The sequence below is a fragment of the Lagenorhynchus albirostris genome, chromosome 5 (assembly GCF_949774975.1).
Source record: "Lagenorhynchus albirostris chromosome 5, mLagAlb1.1, whole genome shotgun sequence".
Taxonomy (NCBI): domain Eukaryota; kingdom Metazoa; phylum Chordata; class Mammalia; order Artiodactyla; family Delphinidae; genus Lagenorhynchus; species Lagenorhynchus albirostris.
Genome location: NC_083099.1, coordinates 4,288,517 through 4,311,353, shown reverse-complemented (window position 1 = coordinate 4,311,353; position 22,837 = coordinate 4,288,517). Strand labels below are relative to the sequence as shown.

Genomic DNA, 22,837 nt, shown 5'->3' with positions numbered 1-22,837 from the left:
AGAAGAAAAAGACCTACAAAAACAAACCCAAAACAATTAAGAAAATGGTAATAGGAACAAACATGTCAGTGATTACCTTCAATGTAAATGGTTGAAAGGCTCCAACCAAAAGACACACACTGGCTGAATAGATACAAAAACAAGACCCGTATATATGCTGTCTACAAGAGACCCACTGCAGACTTAAGGACACACACAGACTGAAAGTGAGGGGATGGAAAAAGATATTCCATGCTAATGCAAATCAAAAGATAGCTAGAGTAGCAATTCTCATGTCAGACAAAATAGACTTTAAAATAAAGATTATTGCAAGAGACAAAGAGAACACTACATAATGATCAAGGGATTAATCCAGGAAAAAGATATAACAATTGTAAATATTTATTCATCCAGCATAGGAACACCTCAATACATAAGGCAAATGCTAACAGCCATAAAGGGGAAATCAACAGTAACACAATAATACTAGGGGACTTTAACACCCTGCTTCGGCAATGGACAGATCATCCAAAATGAAAATAAGGAAACACAAGCTTTAAATGATACATTAAACAGGATGGACTTAATTGATATTTATAGGACATTCCATCCAAAAACAACAGAATACACTTTCTTCTCAAGTGCTCATGGAACATTCTCTAGGATATATCATATCTTGGGTCACAAATCAAGCCTTGGTAAATTCAAGAAAACTGAAATCATATCAAGTATCTTTTCTGACCACAATGCTATGAGACTAGATATCAATTACAGGAAAAATTCTGTAAAAAATAGAAACACATGGAGGCTAAACAATACGCTACTTAATAACCAAGAGATCACTGAAGAAATCAAAGAGGAAATCAAAAAATACCTAGAAACAAGTGACAATGAAAACACGACTACCCAAAACCTGTGGGATGCAGCAAAAGCAGTTCTAAGAGGGAAGTTTATAGCAATAAAATCCTGCCTCAAGAAACAAGAAAAATCTCAAATAAACAATCTAACCTTCCACCTAAAGCAATTAGAGAAAGAAGAACAAAAAAAAAAAAAACCAAAGTTAGCCAAAGGAGAGAAATCATAAAGATCACATCAGAAATAAAAAGAAATGAAGGAAACGATAGCAAAGATCAATAAAACAAAAAGCTGGTTCTTTGAGAAGATAAAATTGATAAACCATTAGTCAGACTCATCAAGGAAAAAAGGGAGAAGAGTCAAATCAATAGAATTAGAAATGAAAAAAGGAGAAGTAACAACTGACACTGCAGAAATACAAAGGATCATAAGAGACTACTACAAGCAACTATATGCCAATAAAATGGACAACCTGGAAGAAATGGACAAATTCTTAGAAAAGCACAACCTTCTGAGACTGAACCAGGAAGAAATAGAAAATATAAACAGACCAATTACAAGCACTGAAATTGAAACTGTGATTAAACAGCTTCCAACAAACAAAAGCCCAGGACCAGATGGCTTCACAGGCAAATTCTATCAAACATTTAGAGAAGAGCTAACACCTATCCTTCTCAAACTCTTCCAAAATATAGCAGAGGGAGGAACACTCCCAAACTCATTCTACGAGGCCCTGATACCAAAACCAGACAAAGACGTTACAAAAAAAGATTACTACAGGCCAATATCACTGATGAACGTAGATACAAAAATCCTCAACAAAATACTAGCAAACAGAATCCAGCAGCACATTAAAAGGATCATATACCATGATCAAGTGGGGTTTATCCCAGGAATACAAGGATTCTTCAATATACGCAAATCAATCAATGTGATACACCATATTAACAAACTGAAGGAGAAAAGCCATATGATCATCTCAATAGATGCAGAAAAAGCTTTCGACAAAATTCAACACCCATTTATGATAAAAACTCTCCAGAAAGTGGGGAAAGAGGGAAACTACCTCAACATAATAAAGGCCATATATGACAAACCCACAGCCAACATTGTTCTCAATGGTGAAAAACTGAAATCATTTCCTCTGAGATCAGGAACAAGAGAAGGATGTCCACTCTCACCACTATTCAACATAGTTTTGGAGGTTTTAGCCACAGCAATCAGAGAAGAAAAAGAAATAAAAGGAACCCAAATCAGAAAAGAAGTAAAGCTGTCACTGTTTGCAGATGTCATGATACTGTACATAGAGAATCCTAAAGATGGAACCAGAAAACTACTAGATCTAATCAATGAATTCGGTTAAGTAGCAGGATACAAAATTAATGTACAGAAATCTCTTGCATTCCTATACACTAATGATAAAAAATCTGAAAGAGAAATTAAGGAAACACTCCCATTTACCATTGCAACAAAAAGAATAAAGTACCTAGGAATAAACCTACCTAAGGAGGCAAAAGACCTGTATGCAGAAAACTATAATACACTGATGAAAGAAATTAAAGATGATACAAATAGATGGAGAGATATACCATGTTCTTGGATTGGAAGAATCAACATTATAATAAGGACTATACTACCCAAAGCAATCTACAATGATTCAATGCAATCCCTATCAAACTACCAATGGCATTTTTCACAGAACTAGAACAAAAAATTTCACAATTTGTACGGAAACACAACAGACCCCGAATAGCCAAAGCAATGTTGAGAAAGAAAAACGAAGCTGGAGGAATCAGGCTCCCAGACTTCAGACTATACTCCAAAGCTACAGTAATCAAGACAGTATGGTACTGGCACAAAAACAGAAATGTAGATCAATGGAACAGGACAGAAAGCCCAGAGATAAACCCACGCACACATGGTCGCCTTATTTTTGATAAGGAGGCAAGAATATACAGTGGCGAAGAGACAACCTCTTCAATAAGTGGTGCTGGGAAAACTGGACAGCTCCATGTAAAAGCATGAAATTAGAACCTTCCTTAACACCACCCACAAAAGTAAACTCAAAATGGATTAAAGACCTAAATGTAATGCTGGACACTTTAAAACTCTTAGGGGAAAACATAGGCAGAATACTCTATGATATAAATCACAGCAAGATCCTTTTTGATCCACCTCCTAGAGAAATGGAAATAAAAACAAAAATAAACAAATGGGACCTAATGAAACTTAAAAGCTTTTGCACAGCAAAGGAAACCATAAACAAGACGAAAAGACAACCTTTAGAATGGGAGAAATTATTTGCAAATGAAGCAATTGACAAAGGATTAATCTCCAAATTATACAAGCAGCTCGATATCAAAAAAACAAACAACCCAATCTAAAAATGGGCAGAAGACCTAAATAGACATTTCTCCAAAGAAGGTACATAGATTGCCAACAAGCATATGAAAGGATGTTCGACATCACTAATCATTAGAGGAATGCAAATCAAAACTACAATAAGGTATCAACTCACACCAGTCAGAATGGTCATCATCAAAAATTCTACAAACAAGAAATGCTGGAGAGGGTGTGGAGTAAAGGGAACCCTCTTGCACTGTTGGTGGGAATGTAAATTGATACAGCCACTGTGGAGAACAGTATGGAGGTTCATTAAAAAACTACCATATGACCCAGCAATCCCACTACTGGGCATATACCCTGAGAAAGCCGTAATTCAAAAAGAATCATGCACCACAGTGTTCATTGCAGCTCTATTTACAATAGCCAGGGCATGGAAGCAACCTAACTGTCCGTCGACAGATGAATGGATAAAGAAGATGTGACACATATATACAATGAAATATTACTTAGCCATAAAAAGAAACAAAATTGAGTTATTTTAGTGAGGTGGATGGACCTAGAGTCTGTCATACAGAGTGAAGTAAGTCAGAAACAGAAAAACAAATACTGTATGCTAACACATATATATGGAATCTTAAAAAAAAAAAAAAACGTGGTTTTGAAGAACCTAGGGGCAGGACAGCAATAAAGACACAGATGTAGAGTATGGACTTGAGGACACGGGGAGGGGGTAGGGTAAGCCTGGATGAAGTGAGAGAGTGGCATGGACGTATATACACTACAATATGTAAAATAGATAGCTAGTGGGAAGCATGCACATAGCACAGGGAGATCAGCTCGGTGCTTTGTGTCCACCAAGAGGGGTAGGATAGGGAGAGTGGGAGGGAGACGCAAGAGGGAGGGGATATGGGGATATATGTATACGTATAGCTGATTCACTTTGTTATACAGCAGAAACTAACACACCATTGTAAAGCAATTATACTCCAATAAAGATGTTAGAAAAAAAACAAACACAACATTTTAAATCAACTATACTCCGGTAAAAATTTTTTTAATTAAAAAGTAAAAATAAAGCACCCATCTGTTTTTCAGGTAGGTTGTCACTACTAGTAATTTCTCAGAAAGACACATTTTGGCAGCATGAACCAACTCAGAGTGATACTGTTAACTGAGTTATTTAATCCACTGTTAATAAGTACATGGACAGCTTACTGACTTAAAAGAAGCAATAAAATTTGGAGTTCTGACTGAGAGCCAGATAAAACTTGGAATGGGCACAGATGGAATATACGTTATCTGCAGACACGGCCCAGTTTGTGAAGTGTCTCCTGCCCTGTGCTTTTGATGTCCTTCTTTGGTGGCACTATTGGTGACTCCTTAATTAGCCGACATTATATAACTAACTGTGGTGACCATTCTTGGAAAATCATCTTAAAATTCCTCAAAGTGACTCACAAATTATGTCTTCAGATTTGGGAAATGTGTCTCTGCACACTGTTTCATAGCTGTGCGCTCTCCTGTGTGTATTTTTTAAACTAAATTTCGTCTACCTTGAAGTAATGTTGTAAGTACAAACCTATAATTTACTTTTAAGCCCTTCCTTCTAATAAACTTATCTATGTGTATTGCGTCTAATTATAGCTCCGGGCGTAACCATGTGTATTATTCATCTAAATGAGTGAGCTTGTCTGGCAACAAGGGCTGTTGTTGGCAAGGTTTTGCTGTCATCTGGCCTGAATATTCTGTCTGCCTCACTGTCTGCTTCAGGAGAGGGAGATCAGTGGTCAGATGGGGCAGGGAGGCTGCACCCCAGTCCCTTGCACCGTGTTTCAGTACTTGGCCATAAACTTGGCTAACTGTGATTTTCTTTTATTTTATTTTACTACATCTTATTTTAAATAAGAGAAATCAAACTGTAGAAATAAAATTGAACTCTCCTTCATTCTCTGTGTTCAGATTTCCTCCCCTCACCCCCTCCAATTCTCCCCTGTTCCTTGCACAGCTACCATCTTGAATTTGGGTGTATTTTTCCAGTTCATTTCCTGAAAGACATTGACATAGATTTGTATGCATAAATGATATAAAATGTTGCTTTATTAATATGTTTCTAGTTTCTATAGTAGGATCACACTGTACCTGTGCTACAACTTGCTGTTGGCATAGTTTATCTTAATATGAAAATGTGATACAGATCTAAGATATCTAACTCCTAAGTAAGTTATGAAACCTAGTAATAAAACAAATAACTCCTGAATCCACCACACATCCTGAGAAGTAGAACATCCCCAGAACCATTGAAGCTCCTGTGTGCTACTTCTCCACCCTCTGATTCTACCCAGGAGACTCCTCTCTGGAACTTTTTGTATATGTCCCTCCATAATTTATTTTCCTGTTTGCTTTTAAACTTTGTAGAAATAGTGTCATACCATATATATTCCTTTTAGACTTGCTTTTTTATCCAATATGCTATTTCTAAGATTTATCAATGTTAGTCTATATATTTTCACCGCTGTGTAGTATTCCTTTGGGTGAATGTATCCATTTTTCTGTCAGTGAACATCTGTGTTGTTTCTAATGTTGCTATTACAAATAGTGCATCCATGAACATTCTTGTACATGTCTTCTGGTGCATGGGTAAAAGTTTTTCTGGGGTGTGTACCTAGGAGTGAAATTCCTGTGTTGTAATATAGAACTGTCTATATCCAACTGAGCTAGGGAAGTCCACGTCCTCATTCAGAGTGATTGGCACGCTTATCAACAATGGATAGTTCTTGTTTTTCCACATCTTCATCAACACTAGGTTTTGCCAGGCATTTATTTTTGCCTATATATTTTGTGAAATAATAGTAAATTGTAATTTTGTTTCCTTTCTCTTATTTTAATGAGATTGAGCATTTTTCATATGATGATGGCCATTCGTGTTTCCTCTTTTTTCCCTTCTAATGGATCGTTAGTCTTTTCCTTATTGATTGATAGGAATTTGTATATTATGGACACTAGAATTTTGTCAGTTTTATATGATCCAAATATCTTTTCTCAGTTTATGGCTTGCCTTGTCACCCTCTTTAGTCAAACTCCAAAACTTTTGATTTTTGCATTTAAGTGTTTAATCCATCTGCAACAGAGTCTTACATATTTATTGAGGTAGAAATCAAATTTCTGTTGCCCAAAGACAGAACTGTTTTCTTAGCCCCATCAGTTCTGATATATATCAGATTTTCATATGTGTGCAGAAAAATTTCAGGAGCTTCTTGGAGCTCCCAAACGCCTTCTAGAATCAACGTGTCAAGTTTCGTTTTTTAAAAAACTGTTGGACTGTGGATTAGAATTGCATTGGATCAGGGAGAAGTTGACATACCCAGGATCCTGGGTCTTCCTACCTATAAACTCGGTGTCTTCATCTATTGATATTTAATTTTCTTGAGTGTATTTCAATATGTTTTATAATTTTCTCCATAAAAATCTTCCATATTTTTATGAAATTTATTCATAAGTTTCTTATATTTTTAATACTATTTATAAAAGGTATCTTAAAATTTTTTTTTTTTTCCGGTACGCGGGCCTCTCACTGCTGTGGCCTCTCCTGTTGCGGAGCACAGACTCCGGTCGCGCAGGCTCAGCAACCATGGCTCACGGGCCCAGCCGCTCCGCGGCCCGTGGGATCCTCCTGGACCGGGGCACGAACCCGTGTCCCCTGCATCAGCAGGCAGACTCTCAACCACTGCGCCACCAGGGAAGCCCTAAAATACATTTTCTAATTTTGCTGTTGTGTTGAATGCAGTTGATTTTGCCTGTTGATCTTACATCCAGCTACTTTGCTAAACTTTTATTAAATTTAATTGTGTATCGATTTGGGGAGGTTTTTTCTGTGTACATAAATACTGCAAATGCCAACAGCTTTATTTCTTCCATCCCAATCCATAAATCTTTGGGTTTTTTTCCTGTGCCCTTTCATACCTTGATGAACATGAGCTCTAATACAGTAATGATTAGAAATGGATATAGTGGGCATCCTTGTCATGTTCCTTAGTTTTTAAAGGGTGTGCTTTAATATTTTACCATTGAATATATAGTTGCTATGAGGTTTTTGGTATATGCTTTTTATCAGATTAAAGATGTTTCTTACTATTCTAATTTTGCTAGGAGTTTTTATCTTAAATAGCTATCATTTTTAATAAAAAAGCACCTATGGGGTGCTTTTTCTGCACCTCTTAGAGATTATCATTTTCTTCTACTTTAATGTGTTATAAGGTAAATTACAATAATAATTTTCTATTATTAAACTATCCTTGCATTCCCAGAATAATCCCAACTTGGTTAAGATGAATGCTTTTTTGGATTTTGGGTTTTTGTGGGGGGGTTTTTGGTGTCACCATACAAAAATGTTCCATAATTATTGACTGTATACTTCATACCTGTGACTCAATTTATTTTGTAACTGCAAGTTTGTAGCTCTTAATCTCCGTCACCTGTTTCTCTCATCCGCCAACCTCTCCTCCCCTCTGGCAGCCACCTGTTTGTTCTCTGTATCTGAGTCTGTTCTGTTTTCTTACATGTATTCTTTTGTTTTGTTTTTTAGATTCCACATGTAAGTGAAATGATGTGGTATTTGTCTTTCTCTGTCTGACTTATTTCACTTAGCATAATACCCTCAAGGTCCATCCATGTTGTCCCAAATGGCAAGATGTCATACTTTTTATGGCTCAGTAATATTCCATTGTGTGTATATGTATGTACCACATCTTCATCCATTCATCTATCAATGGTACTTAGGTTGCATTTTTGTATTTTGGCTAGTGTAACTAATGCTGCAGTGAACACTGGGATGCATATTATCTTTTCAGTTACTTTTCAAATTACTGTTTTAATTTCTTCAGATAAATACCCAGAAGCAGAATTACTGGATTGTATGGTAGTTCTATTTTTACTTTTTTGAGTAATCTCCATACTGTTTTCCATAGTGGCTATACCAATTTACATTCTCACCAACAGTACACAAGGCTTCCCCTTTTGTTCACATCTTCGTCAACACTTGTTAATTGTTGTCTTTTCGATGATAGCCATTCTGACAGGTGTGAGGTGATATCTCATTGTGTTTTGATTTGCATTTCATGATTAGTGATCTTGAGCGTCTTTTCATGTGCTTGTTGGCCATCTGTATGTCTTCTTTGGAGAAATATCTGTTCAGGTCCTCTGCCCATTTTTTAATAGGTTGTATGTTTTTTGATGTTGAGTTGTATGGGTTCTTTGTATGCCTTGGGTATTAACCCCTTATTGAACGTATCATTTACAAATATCTTCTCCCATTCAGTAGGCTGCCTTTTCATTTTGATGATAGTTTCCTTCACTGTGCAAAGGCTTTTTAGTTTGATGGAGTCCCATTTGTTCATTTTTGCTTTTGTTTCCCTAGCCTGAGGAGACATATACAAAAAAAATATTGCTAAGATGTCAATCTTAGATGTCAAAGAGTGTACTGCCTTTGTTTTCTTCTAGGATTTTTATGGTTTTAGATCTTACATTTAAGTCTTTAATCCATTGTGAGTTTAATCATGTATATGGTGTGAGAAGGTAGTCCAGTTTGATTCTTTTGCATGTAGCTGTCCAGTTTTCCCAGCACCATTTATTGAAGAGGCTGTCTTTTCCCTATTGTATATTTTTCCTCCTTTGTCACAGATAAGATGCATGCTTTTCTGATATACGGCTCAACAATGAATTTTTTTGTAGATATGAACTAATTTCAAAATAAGAAAGAAGAGAAATCTTTGTTGGCAATAAAATCTTCTCAAGCACTTTAACAGGGTTTCCCACTTTGCTACAGGGTGTGAGGGGAATTTCTGGCTGTTAGATGTACATATTAGCTTGATGGGGCAAGAGGAACACTGGAGCTAAACTATAATCTCACTTTGCCTTCTGTTACCCTGGGAGAATTAACACAGTTAAGTTGACTTGTGTGGGCCTTATTTTCCTCAGTGAGTTTCTCTGCAACTGGGGGACGTATGTTTGCTGCTAGTAGCCATGTGGCTTCCCCTTGCTTCACTGTTAACCCAGCATCATCATCCAATAAACATTTACTTACTAGGCACTGAGGACAAGGCAAAATCTGTTCCTCAAAGAACTTCCAGGGAGGGATGGAAAAAGCAAACAGTTACACAACACAGGTATAAAACCAAAGGTTGCATCTTATCTTCTATAGATCACACTAGTTGGAGGGTGTGGGCATTGGCCAGGAATCTTTGGATAGAGAGAGAAAAGAAGATTCAGATGGGAATGATACTTGAGCTGAGTCTTATCAATGATGAACATTTACTGATCTCCATGAACCTCTTTTGTGTTCTTAGTTAACAAAGGATTAGGGTATTTTCTTTCTCTAGTGTCCCTTGTAGCTTTGAAAATTTATCTTTTTGACACTATATCACCCTTTTCAGGATCTCAGAAATAGTTTTATGCTTTATCAAACATTTGTGCTCCTACCTCTGGTCTGCGGTCCTTGGAATCTTTAGTTTCATAAGTTTAGGGTTATGAATGGCAAAACAGAATCTTCTTGGTTCTGTTTTATTTAGTAATACCAACATATTCCATTTATAGAATACTGATGATGTTGACAAGTGACTCCTTATGTAGAATTAATCTATTAACTTCGGTGTGTTTTTATGGAATGGCTCAATTTATTGTTACTGTAAATAGATATTTTTTAAATTCCAAGCTTTATATGATCTCTAAGCACATTTTATTTGTATGTCTTATTTCAGTGCTGGACCCAAAGGAGACAACATTTATGAATGGAGGTCAACTATATTGGGACCCCCAGGATCTGTCTATGAAGGAGGGGTGTTCTTTCTTGACATTACCTTTTCACCAGACTATCCGTTTAAACCCCCCAAGGTCAGTATGAAATATTCATCCATTTTTAGCAATGTGTTCTGTTGCCTATATATATATATATATATACATGTGTGTGTGTATATATATATATACATATTCTTCAGTGTACATACCTAGGAATTCATGTCTGTTCTCTTAGCATAGGCAACGTCCCAGGGCTGATTGTATGTAAATGGAAGCAGAATGTGAACAATTGTTTATTCCCTCACCCCAGCCCTTTACGCATACTTCGTTGCTTTTTTTCATCCTTCCTCATGTCGCCTTTCTGTGGTACATGTTTGAGTGTAACATAAGACAGCATGTTATGGGTGGAAGTAGGGGCAGAGGGTGGGCTGGTGCCAGCCCTAGAGCCAGGGGAACCAGACCTGACCTGGGGGCGAGGGAGCCCACCACGGCCAGGCTTCCGGCTCCAGCTGCCCATGTGAATTCCACATGCACTAGAGCGGAGAGTGTGACCCACAGAGACTGAGAAGTCATGTCAGGAAAATGCAATAAAGAAGAATTTATAATAGTCCATTAATTAAAATGATGGATTAATGGAAAGCCACACATAAATGACTGAAGAAAGTGTAAGAGCAGTGCCATCAGAACATGGGCGAATTTTCACTTACTTAAGACAAGATTATATCCTTTAAGAATTCTTCACATAACTATCTACTGCCTGTAAGTCGGTCATTTGATGACTTTAAATTCATTCTCTTTTTTAATTTTCAATTTATATTGGAGCATTTTGATTAACAATGTTGCGTTAGTTTCAGGTGTACAGCAAAGTGATTCAGTTATACAGATGCATGTACCTATTCTTCAAATTCTTTTCCCATTTCGGTTATTAGAGAATATTGAGCAGAGTTCCCTGTGCTCTACAGTAGGTCCTTGTTGGTTATCTGTTCTAAATATAGCAGTCATTCTCCACTTTGGAAAGGAAAAGACCCAGAGGGCGTTGACTCTGTCTGTTGGCCACCAAGCAGAATTCTTATTTCATCTGGCTTGACTTCTCAACGTAGAGGGAAGTAAAACCTATTTGAGTTGTCGGTTGGAGTGCACAATTTAAAAAGCAAGACTCAGACTAGACCTTCACCTTCCTGTGATCCCCCTCCCTGGCTCCTACCTCCCCTCTTTTATTTTCCTCTCTCTTCCTTTCTTCCTTCCTTTCCATTGAGGTTTGGATCTTGTTTTGATATCAAAGCAAAAAGTAATAACTACTGGGCTTCCCTGGTGGCGCAGTGGTTGAGAGTCCGCCTGCCGATGCAGGGGACACAGGTTCGTGCCCCGGTCCGGGAAGATCCCACATGCCGCGGAGCGGCTGGGCCCGTGAGCCGTGGCCACTGAGCCTGCACGTCCGGAGCCTGCGCTCCGCAACGGGAGAGGCCACAACGGTGAGAGGCCCGCGTACCGCAAAAAAAAAAAAAAAAAAGTAATAACTATCATTTTACCAAATAGGAAACCCATGCACAGAGAAACTAAGTAACTACCCAGCATAATCCGAATGATATCAGGATTGAACCCAGGAAGTCTGGCTCCAAAACCTGTGTTCCTTACTACATTGCACAGTACATTTTATCCAAGATGACAGAGCTGGTGGCACTGGGACCCCCCAGGGCTGTATTTGGTCGGTTTTTAGTGATGAAGCCCCTGTATAACTAATCTTTATTTTCTCCTTTTACTGGGTGGGAACCTTACGTCTTCCCTTCTACTTTGGACCAGCCCATAAGTCATCTGGTTTTATCTGTTGCACTGCCGGTGACGTGAGGACCTTTCTCTGCAGCCCCATCAGTTACGGAAGCACAGGTGGTGAGAAGGAGGGAAAACTCAGGGCAGGCAGTTGTGCTGCTTATAAGCCTGGTACGGTCTGTTCTACGGAACATACATCTCACAAAATGCGTGGGCTTCTCCAGCTTCTGCATGACAGAAATGTGTAGATTAAACAAACCAGGAGGGAAAACGGATTCATAGGTTAGATAAAATAATTCCATTTCTGAAAAGGCCTCCTTGATGGACTCGAAGGATTGGCCAAAACTAACAAGGTGGAATGTAAACGGCTCAAGGTATACTATTTCATTGAAAATTCAGAAAGAAATCATGATACAAGATGGGAAAGAGAGACTTGCTTTATTTTCATATAAATAAAGTGTGTGGCCTTCTGACTGAGTACAATTCTGTGGGAACTTGAAGTTCTTGAAGCCTTGAGGAGATATTTTTAGGAGCACAATCTCTGGAACTCTGAGCCCATCGGATGGTATCAGGAGTGCCTCATTGCCTTCTGAGCTCTTCATTTTCAGAAGGACAAACAGGGATAAGCTGGGGAGGGAAAGAACTATTCGCATTCTTGAGTTTCTTCACTGGATTGGGCGTCCGCTGTGTGAACCCGTCTCTCCTCCAAAACACCCTAGTAAGGCTGGGATGTTCCCTTTCACAGAGAAGGGGACTTAGATGAGGTTTGGAGAGGTTTTCTAATAATATACAGCCAGGGATCTACTGAACTTGGCCTCCAGGGACTATGTACTTCCCACTGAATCATACATAGTTAGCCTGGAGATGTTTACTAGGAAAAATAGGACCTAGGAGGAACGTGATAGCTGTTTTCTGATGTTTCAGAAACTGTGTGGGGTTAGACTTGCTCCTGGATGGCTGAATGGGACAAAAATAGAAGCAGAAGGGTGTCAGTTACAGGGAAGCAGATTTCGATTCCACGTGAGGAAAATCTGACCCATCTCGGACAGTCTGTGTTTGAATAGCTTTGCCTCTGAGACCAGGCTTCCCTTTCCTGGGAGTGTTCAAAGAAAAAAGCTGAATTAGAACCTCTCAAGAGTACTGCCAGAAAAAAAAACTAAATCCCTCCAGTGGATAAATTTGATTAGACAATCTATTAGGACAAAGAAAAATCAAACTTTGGTACTCAAATTATCATTTAAATGCACATTTATTAGAAACCCATGGGAAGTTTTCAAAGCAAATTATCACCGCCTACTTTATCAGTTTTGGAAATCGGATTTCGTAAACAGAGGTGTTACTCTAAAGGGGAAAGTTTGCGAGTGTCTTGAAAGCTGTTCACTAAAACAAAGACTTACTAATAATTTGGAAGTACCATGCCCATCCTTTCTAGTCTCCTGTTACTCTAAATAGTCCATATTTGTGATTAAGTTTTGTTTATTTCTCTATTTCCTTCATCCTTTGCTCTTCTTCCAATAACCTTAGGCACACACTTTGATTCATGCAGCATTTTCCGGTGCTCTGAAGAATGAACCAGGGTAGCTGTAGGTGTCAGAGAAAATCGTTGATGAGAGCAGAGGTTCACAAATCAACCTGATTGGCCACTAATCGTTATCAAATATCCACCATAAAATGAGTCTGTTGTGCCATTGAATCCACGAGATCCCTTTTCCCAAACTCGCAGACTGGGAATCCTTACTGAGAACTTTTAACTACTGTCGTGCTCAAATCTGTCACTTAAAGGGCAGTGGAGTGGCTTGGATGCCTCTCCTTGCCACAGGGACTTTTTGAATATCCCACACTCCAGCACCTAATTTTTCACACTTTCAGAGGAACCATTCCAATAATTCCTTCCAGAACTCACCTAACTTCTAACAAGGCAAGCAAAACACATTTTTCACACAGTATGTAATGTTCATTACACTTAGTATGCTAGTTTTAAATCAGTCAAGTACTAGTTGTACTTTCAAATGCTGTATCTCAGTATGATTTTTAGTCCGCTGATTTTTTTATCTAATCAATATGTTTATTGCCTCTTCTACTAAATGCACGGCATGTCTGTTGGTATGATACTGGTAGTTGTCTCTGATGCCAAGTCTTTAGTTGAATACTTAACCACCAGTGATGTCATTTCTCTGAGAAAATATCCGTTTAGTGAAACTTTATCCAGGAATAATATATATATGGCCAGAAAGAAAAGCATAATACTCCCATAACATTGTCTGTGGAGCCTTTAACCATACTCAAATATTTAAAATATTTTTGATCAAAAAAAAAGAAAGAAAAGCATAATAAATCACTGGTATGTCCCAAAGTCCTTTAATACTGTATTTCTTTTTCGGTGTAGACATACATTTTAATGTTATAATTCAGATGTCTATTTATTTGTAAAGTAGGAGTTGTTTTATATCTTATTGGGTATTACATTTGCACACTCATATCATAGATAATTACTCCTGTGCTCAAAACCAGCACTTTTTAAATAGTCTAAGGTGTAAATATTTTCATGTGTACTTGAAAAATTCAGAAGCAAAATAATGGAATATGTTTTATTCCTATAGTATTTTTTTTTCTGCTAAAAACGCTTTGGAAAGATTGTGACACACTGTGTCTGGTATTTCGTATCTTAGAGATTCTGATGACATACATCCTAAGGATAAGGGGTCTTGTTAGGTAACAGGTCAGAGCTGTGTTTTTGTGGTAGAAATACATAGACATAGCCTATTCATAACTGGCTTTTTCTGTCTCCCTGTGGATCTGGGTATTTTATAAAATAAATAAATAAGTGGGCCTTCTACGTAGATCTAAGAGTGGGTCGGTAGAAGGATCAAACGTGCTTGTTGTTTATTTTTAGCATCTCGGGCCACCTACACCCCAGTGAGATGCACTATATTGATGCTCATACCTGTTACTGGAAAGCATTGTTTTCGTGGTAATGGCAGGACAGTATCTGCCAGTAGGTATTTTCCAAAAAGGAATGATAAAATTTGTGCCTAGGATGTTTAAAAAAATAAACAGAAAAACCACAGGCATACATGTTTGTTTGAGAAAAAAAGCACGTTAGTATTAGCACTCTCTAAAAGCTTTTTAATAGAGCGCATTCCTCCGTTACAAATTGCATCAAATACATTTTAAAATAAATCTTAACTTAGAGATCATTTCAGAGTGTATTGTATGCTTTATGGTTTGGTTTTGTTTTTTTATGAAATTAACTGTGGCTTGCTTACTAATGAAAAGTCAGTTAATAGGAGAGGCATTAATTGCTTTCACAGAATGAAATAGATAATTTAGGTCCGTTAGATTTTCAAATTTTTCATTTTCTTAAATTGGTAAGTCGAGGCTAATTGTGAATAAAGTAGCTAACTAGTTATACAAGAAGCAACGATACCCAGCATTTGAAAGCCAGAGAGAGAGCTGAAATTAAAGTTCATCAGGGATTTCCCTAATTTTATTCTAACTAGGTTATTATTATTCCCTTGCTTCTGTTGTTGTTGCTGCTTCTGCCGCCGCTCAAAGAAGAAAGCTGACAGTGTCCTCCAGCATTTTCAGAGAGAGCAGTGGTTTACACGTGTAACCACATGTGCTCATTCGCTCTGGTCTTGGAGAGAGAGCACACAGTTGTCATGGAGCGACATGAATCCAGTTGTTTCTAACCTGCGTTCGTACATTCATATAAAGCCTGGCCATGGATCAGGTGCTTTCACACGGATTGGCTCGCCTATTTGACATGTCCAGTTGAACACCCAGCGATCAGGTCCCAAACCAGACTGTTGATGACACAACCCACCCGCCTCCTGCCAATCCAGGTCCTCCAGTGCCCCCACCTCAGTGTATGGGAACTCCATTTCTCTAGTTGCTAAAGCTTAAGACCTTGAGTCTTCTCACACAGCCTAGCCAGATCCCGTCTCACCGGCTCAAAATAAATATTCAGCATAAACCCGGATCTAACCATTTAGTAATACTCTTTCTAGTAGTAACACTCTGGCCCCGGCCTCCATCAGCTGCTTCCCTCCCCTGGATTACCGTGGAGTCTCCTACGTGATCTCGCTGCCTCTGCCTTATCCCTCCTGCAGTGTGTACCCCTGCATCAGAGGATCCATTTAGAGTGAATCAGAGTACGTCCATTCTTGGCCTAAAAACTCTCCATGATTCTCACCTCACTAAGTAAAAACACGCAAGACCTTACAGAATCATGCCGAAATCGCCAGCTGTCACTCTTGGTTCCAATACTCTAAAGCAGGCTCCTTCCATGGAGCCTTGACATTTGCTCTTCCTTCTGCCTGCATTGTCTTCCCCCAGAAACTCACGTGGCACACTCCCTGCCTCCCTGCAGGTATCTGCTCAGTGTCACCTTCCAGGGAAGATCTCACGTGACAACCCCCAACTTGCCCTACCCCACCTGCAAACGTGGCTTTTCTCCATAGCACTTCTCCCTCCTGGCATCCTGTGTTTCTCTGTTTATGAGTTGGTGAGGCTACCCTTTCTCTAGTTAGCATGTAAGCTCCACGAGCACAGGCACTTGTCTATGTTTATGTCACTTCTGAATTCCCAGCACCTAGAACAATGCCTGGCGATCCTGTAGGCCTACAATAAAAAATGTGTTGAATTAATTTAATCCATACAACTTTGCCATGGAGATAGCATTTACCCTCCCTCACACACTTCATAGATCAGAAAACTGAGGCCCGTGGAGGTCACGTGGCACACAGGTCACATAAGAAGTAGGTAGCAGAACTGGAGTTCAAACCCAGTTCTCAACTGAACCTTTCGTTCCGCAGGTATAGAGAAAATTTAAATGACTTAAATCCTGGAAGAAGGCACACCTGTTCTTGGATTTTACACTCTGGTATAAATTCACTATATTAGGTCACTCTCTAAAACAGGTTTTTGGGAGGGAGATGAAAGAGGTGATCCAGGGAGGGAAGAACGAAGAGATTCTGAGTCCCTTGCAGTTTTGCCAAAGACACCTGGGGCTCTTCACCAGTGAGTTCCTAATTAGCAGACTCTGCATTATTAAATCTGTGTGGAACAGTAAATACTGATTTCTGGATTTTGCTAGCCCTAAGCTAAAGGAGAATTCATTTCCTAGGTCTAAAAGGAACATACCTCAACAGACTAAAGGCCGTATACAACAGACCCACAGCTAACATTATACTCATTGGAGAGAAGAAATTGAAAGTGTTTCCTCTAAAATCATGAACAAGGCAAGGATGCCCACTCTCACCGCTCCTATTCAATATAGTCCAAGAAGTTCTAGCCAGAGCAGTTAGGCAACACAAAGGAATAAAAGGCATCCAGATAAGAATGGAAGAAGTAAAATTGTTATTATTTGCTGATGATGTGATCCTGTATAGAGAAAATCCCAGAGAATTAGTCAAAAAACTGTTGCAGTTAATCAATGATTTCCGTAAAGAGACAGGATGCAAAATCAACATACAGATATCAATTGCATTCCTTTACACCAATGATGAAGCATCTGAAAAAGAAATAAAGAAAACCATCCCATTCACGATAGCATTAAAAACAATGAAATACTTAGGAATGAATTTATCCAAGGAAGTGAAAGACCAGTACAATGAAAACTATAAAATTTTGCTGAAAGAAACTGAAGACACAGACAAATGGAAAGACATCTCATGTTCATGGATCAGAAGAATTAATATTGATAAAATGGCCATGCTACCCAAAGCCATCTACAGATTCAGTGCAGCCCCCATCAAAATGTCAAAGGCATTCTTCAGAAAGAGAAGAAACAGTCCTAAAATTTGGGCAGAACCATGAAAGATCCTGAATAGCCAAGAAAGAATAAAACTGGAGATATTGTGCTCCTGGATTTCAAACTATACTACAAAACCATAGTAATAAAAACAGTACTGGTACAAAAATAAGCACATCTACCAGTGGAACAGAATAGACATCCCAGAACCATATGGTCAACTAATATTTAAACAAGGGATCCAAGAATGCTCAATGGGGAAAGGATAGCCTCTTCAACTAATGGTGCTGGGAAAACTAGAAACACACACAGAACGATGAAATTAGACCCCTGTCTCACACCACTCAGAAAAATCAACTCAAAATGGATCCAAGACTTCAACATAAGACCTGATACCCTAAAACTTGTAGAAGAAAACATAGGGAAGAAGCTCATCCTTATTGGTCTTGGCAGTAATTTGGGAGACACAACACCAAAAGCACAAACAACAAAAATCAACAAATAGGGCCACATCAAACCCACAAGCTTCAGCACAGCAAAACAGACAAGTAACAAAATGAAAAGACAGCCTACCAAATGAAAGAATATTTCTGCAAAGCACATATTGGTAAGAGGTTAATGTCCAAAATATATAAAGAACTGTCAATTCAATAACAACAACAAAAACCGATTGACAAATGGGCAGAGGAACTAAATAGACATTTCTCCAAAGAAGATACACAGATGGCCAACAGGCATGTGAAAAGATGCTCAACATCACCCATCGTCAGGGAGATGCAAGTCAAAACCACAGTGAACTGTCACCTCACACCTGTCAGAAAGGATGTAAGCAAAAAAGACAAGAGGGCTTCCCTGGTGGCGCAGTGGTTGAGAGTCCGCCTGCCGATGCAGGGGACACGGGTTCGTGCCCCGGTCCGGGAAGATCCCACATGCTGCAGAGCGGCTGGGCCCGTGAGCCACGGCCGCTGAGCCTGCGCATCTGGAGCCTGTGCTCCGCAACGGGAGAGGCCACAGCAGTGAGAGGCCCGCGTACCGCAAAAAAAAAAAAAAAAAAAAAAAGACGAGACAAGGTGCTGGTGAGGATGTGGTGAAAAGGGTCCCTATCTGGTGGGAATGCAGATAGGTCCACCCACTATGGAGGTTCCTCAAAAAATTTAAAAATGGATTTATTTACCATATAATCCAGCAATTCCACTTCTAAGTATACACCCAAAAGAAATGAACACAGGAATTCAATGCGATATATGCACCCTCATTTTTATCACAGCTTTATTGACAATAGCCAGGATACAGAAACAACCCAAATGCCCAGCAATGGATGAATGGAGAAAAAAGATGTGATACATATACACAACAGAATATTGTTCACCTGTGAGAAAAGAAAATATCCTCCCGTTTGTGACAACATGGGTGGACCTCGAGAATAGTGTGCTAAATGAGATAGAGAAAGACAAGTACTGAACGATAGCACTTATACGTGGAATCTAAAAAAAATTAAACGTGTGAAAAACAGTAAAATGGTGGTTACCAGAGAGGGTGGGGCTGGGCAGCAGGGTAAGAGTAATGGTGTTTAAAGGTACAAACTTGTAATGAGTAGTAAATAAGCCATAGAGATGCACAGTATAATGAATATAGACCAAATATCGTATTATAATTATACAATTGATCAATATAGCTACATCGGCAATCATGTTACAGTATACAAATTTATCAAAGTAACACATTTTACACCTTAAACTTATACAGTGTTGCGTGTCAAATTTATTCAAATAGGTAGGGAGATCGAGAGAGAGAGAGAGAGATGGATAGATGAATATATACATACATAAATGGATGGATGGATGGATAGATAGGTGTCTAGATCGATAGATGATGGATGGATAGATGGATGGATAAAGTAACTACTTTTCTATGTGGAGACCCTGACCCTGGCCTGGCTGGTCTTCAGCATTGCTCAGTTGAGCTGGCAGGAAACTGGGCTCTGCTCTGGCTCTGGAACTCCTCCAGGGACCTGCCAGGGACCAGCTTCCTCTTCCTCTGCTGCCAAATTACCCATTCCCTGGAGGGACTCCTTTACTCCTTCCCTTCTCCCTCATCTCTGTCCTCAGCCTTTTCACAACGGTGTCGCCACAGGGCTGAGCATCCTCAGGACTGTTAGCACTGAGCACCGCCTTTTGGTCTCGTGGCCCGTCTGGTACCACTGCCACTGCCCGACACACAAGCCAGCTGTCATGTGTGCCCTGCTCTGGGCCCCGTCCCTGCTGAATGTTCTGGGGGGAACTGCTGGGGCTTCCTGTGTCGGGGTTCTGACCAGGTTTGGTGTCCGGTGCGTGATTCCGTCACTGCCACGTGGCTGGTTGTTGTACTGGTGGTTCTCTCCAGGTCCGGCCTGGCCCTGCTGTCGGGGTCCTCTGTAGCCCCCAGCAGATGCGGTGACCGGGCTCCACGTGGTCATTCCACTCACAAGGCTGATCTTTCTTCTCTCCCGCCTGCCCTTTGGCTGTGCCGGATTCCGAATGATTCCAATCTGCTCTTGTATTATCTCAGAAGGACCAGATGATCCTGTCTCTTAACAGCAGCACCAACCCCATCATTGACTTTTTCTTTGGCTCCTTTAGGCACCCGAGGCATCAGAGACTCTCGGGTTGGTTCTCCAGGGGACTTGGGAGGACATAACTGGGGTGAGGAACAGTGGAGGAAGCCTTCCTCAGGAAACCGTGGAGATTTCAGGAAACAGGTTCGTGCAGTGATTCTGTATCAGGCAGGGTTCAGTCAGAGCAGTGGTACAGCTGGTTCTCCACATCCACGGAAATACTCCAGGATCTGCAGTCAGTTGAATCCACAGATGCAGAGCCCAGGGATGGGGAGGGCCAACTAGGAGGGGCTCGAGCATCCTCGGACTGTCATGTACTGCGGGAGTTACTGGAACCCATGCCCTGTGGCTACCGAGGGAAGACTGTTTACTCATAGGAGAGTCTACGTACAATTGCGTAAGGAGATATATATGTATCTGTAGGACCCCACACAGCGGTAGGTTCTGGTTAAATTGTCTCTGGGAGGCTGCTGTCTGATGCTAGAGCTTGAAGTCTGCAGGGCAAGCCAGGAACGTGAGCTAAAACCCACGAGAACCGTTGGGAACTCATGTCAGTCTCTCGTCGCCTGCGGTTGTGATGATACAGGAGTTCTGCAGAAGAAGGTGGCTCCCGGCACCATCGAGGTAAATAAATACGCCCCCAGGCCAGGGGTCGGAGGAGCTGAAGGAGTGTCCCGGGGAGGGTGGAGCCCTACGCCGGTGAGATGAGCCTACAGAGAAGCAGCAACACCTCTGAGCACCCTGGTGCCCCGGCACCAGCCTTCCACACATGGAAACCATCTCTCTGCTCCCTTCTTTCCAGCCACCAACTCTCGCGCACAATGCCTCTTGGTGCCCACCTAACCAGACACAGGTATGGAAGGGAATTCTGCGCAGCGCAGTTCAGCCTAACCAGGTTGGCACTTTTCAGACTCATCGCCATTTACCATTGTCAACTCGGCACCCATAAACACCTCATTAAACCCCACTTAAGCCAAACAAGATAATAAAGCAAAGTCAAGCTTCTCCCTAACCCTGACACCTACACCGCACACACCTGAAACGTAGCATTCATTTTCCTAAAAGAGGACACATCTTTTCACGTGCTGTACACCATTTATATATCTTTTTTGAAATGTCCGTTCAAGCTCGCTATCCATTTTTATTGTTGTTTGTCTCTTTACATTGATTTGTTGGCACTCTTTATATATTTTAAATAAAAATCCTTTGTCAGATTTATGTAGTTCAAATATTTTTCCCCAGTCTGGGACTTGCCTCTTCATTTTTGAAATATCTTTTGGTGGGCAGAGGTTTTTGTTTTTTATGTACTCTATCAAATTTTTTATTTTATGGTTAGTGCTTTATACATTCTGAGAAACCTTTGACTACTCCCAAGGAAGCAAAGATATTCTCCAATATTTTTGCTTTTTTTTTCTTTTCTATTTAAAGGCCTGCCTTTTATACTGACATTACAGCTTTTTGCCATTTTATTGTTAAAATGTCCTTTCTTTTGTGACATTACAGTCCTTGTAGTGTGTAGATAGTAGATCCCCCTCCCACTCATCTGTTTATTTTCCAATTTTTTTTACAGTATCATAATTTTGGCTTTTACACTTAAACGTATGAGCCATTTCAAATAAATTTGTGTGCAAAATTTGAGGTAGGGGTCAAGGTTCCTTTTGCCCCATACAGTTATCTGGTTGTTCCAGCACTGCTTGTTGAAAAGACATTCTTTTCCCCCATCACCCCCATTGAATTATTTAGCCCCTCTGTCAAAAACTAGCCTTTATAAGTACGGGACTGTTTCTGGACGTTCTGATCTGTTCTCTTAGTCTATTCCAGAAATCAGCAAACTGTAGCCTATGGGCCAAAGCCAGCTCACTGCCTGCTTTTGTAAATAAACCTTCAGTGTAACATAGCCATGCCTGTTCATTTACATGTTGTTTGGGGCTGCCTTCCTGCTCCAGCACCGGGGTTGAGGAGTTGTAAACGAGACTATATGGCCTCAAAGACTAAAATATTTATTATTTAGCCCTTTATAAAGCAAGTTGGCTGATCTCTAGTCTATTCTTAAACCAACACCCACCGTTCTGATGACTGTCGCTTTGCACTAAGTCTTCAAATCAGGTAGTATATGTCCTCTAACTTTGTTTTTATTTTTCAGGATTATTTTAGCTACCCAAGTCTTTTGCATTTGCCTAGAAATTTTGGAATAAACTTCTCAATTGCCGCAAAAAATCCTGATGGGATTTTGTTGAATCTGTTAATTAATCGGGGGATGATTGACATATTAGAATAGTCTTCGAATTGAAAAAGTAAAAGAAGTCATTTCACAGGTCAATTTCATACTTAGTGCCGAAACAGCCTTGTATCCTCAGTATCATGACTGGGCTATTGCTTACATTTCATGAGTCAGTAATTCGTCTTCTTAGTTCGTTCTCCTTTTTCATAAACCTTTTAAAAATGCTGTGCTGTACTTTAATGTTGTGAGAAATTTCAGAATCAATGTGGTGAATAAAAATAGAGCAAAACAGTGGTCATTGTCTTTCTGCTTTTAAAACAAGGTACATTGTATCCATCTGTGTGTGTAGCAGCTGCCCCAGCTACCACCAATATAAGAGTTACTGCAAGTAGGATTGGATTTCGTTTGTTTTGAGGGCGAGGAATACCAGCTTTATTTGCTCTAAACCAAATATGCCCATAAGCTAATAGGAAATCAGTCATTAGGCTGACAGGAAGTTCAATTTAGTCACATTTTGGGTGGATTCCTTTCT

The 22,837-nt window shown here is 39.8% G+C and overlaps 1 protein-coding gene across 6 annotated transcripts in view; it reads left to right on the top strand.

Moving 5' to 3' along the window:
- LOC132520827 (ubiquitin-conjugating enzyme E2 E2) overlaps positions 1 to 22,837 on the top strand; it is a 385,603-nt gene that overhangs the window by 264,191 nt on the left and 98,575 nt on the right. For all 6 annotated transcript variants that reach the window (XM_060149539.1, XM_060149538.1, XM_060149540.1 and 3 more), the window contains exon 4: positions 9,933 to 10,065. In XM_060149539.1, coding sequence (XP_060005522.1) covers positions 9,933 to 10,065 — 133 coding nt within the window. The remainder of the gene's footprint in view (positions 1 to 9,932; positions 10,066 to 22,837) is intronic.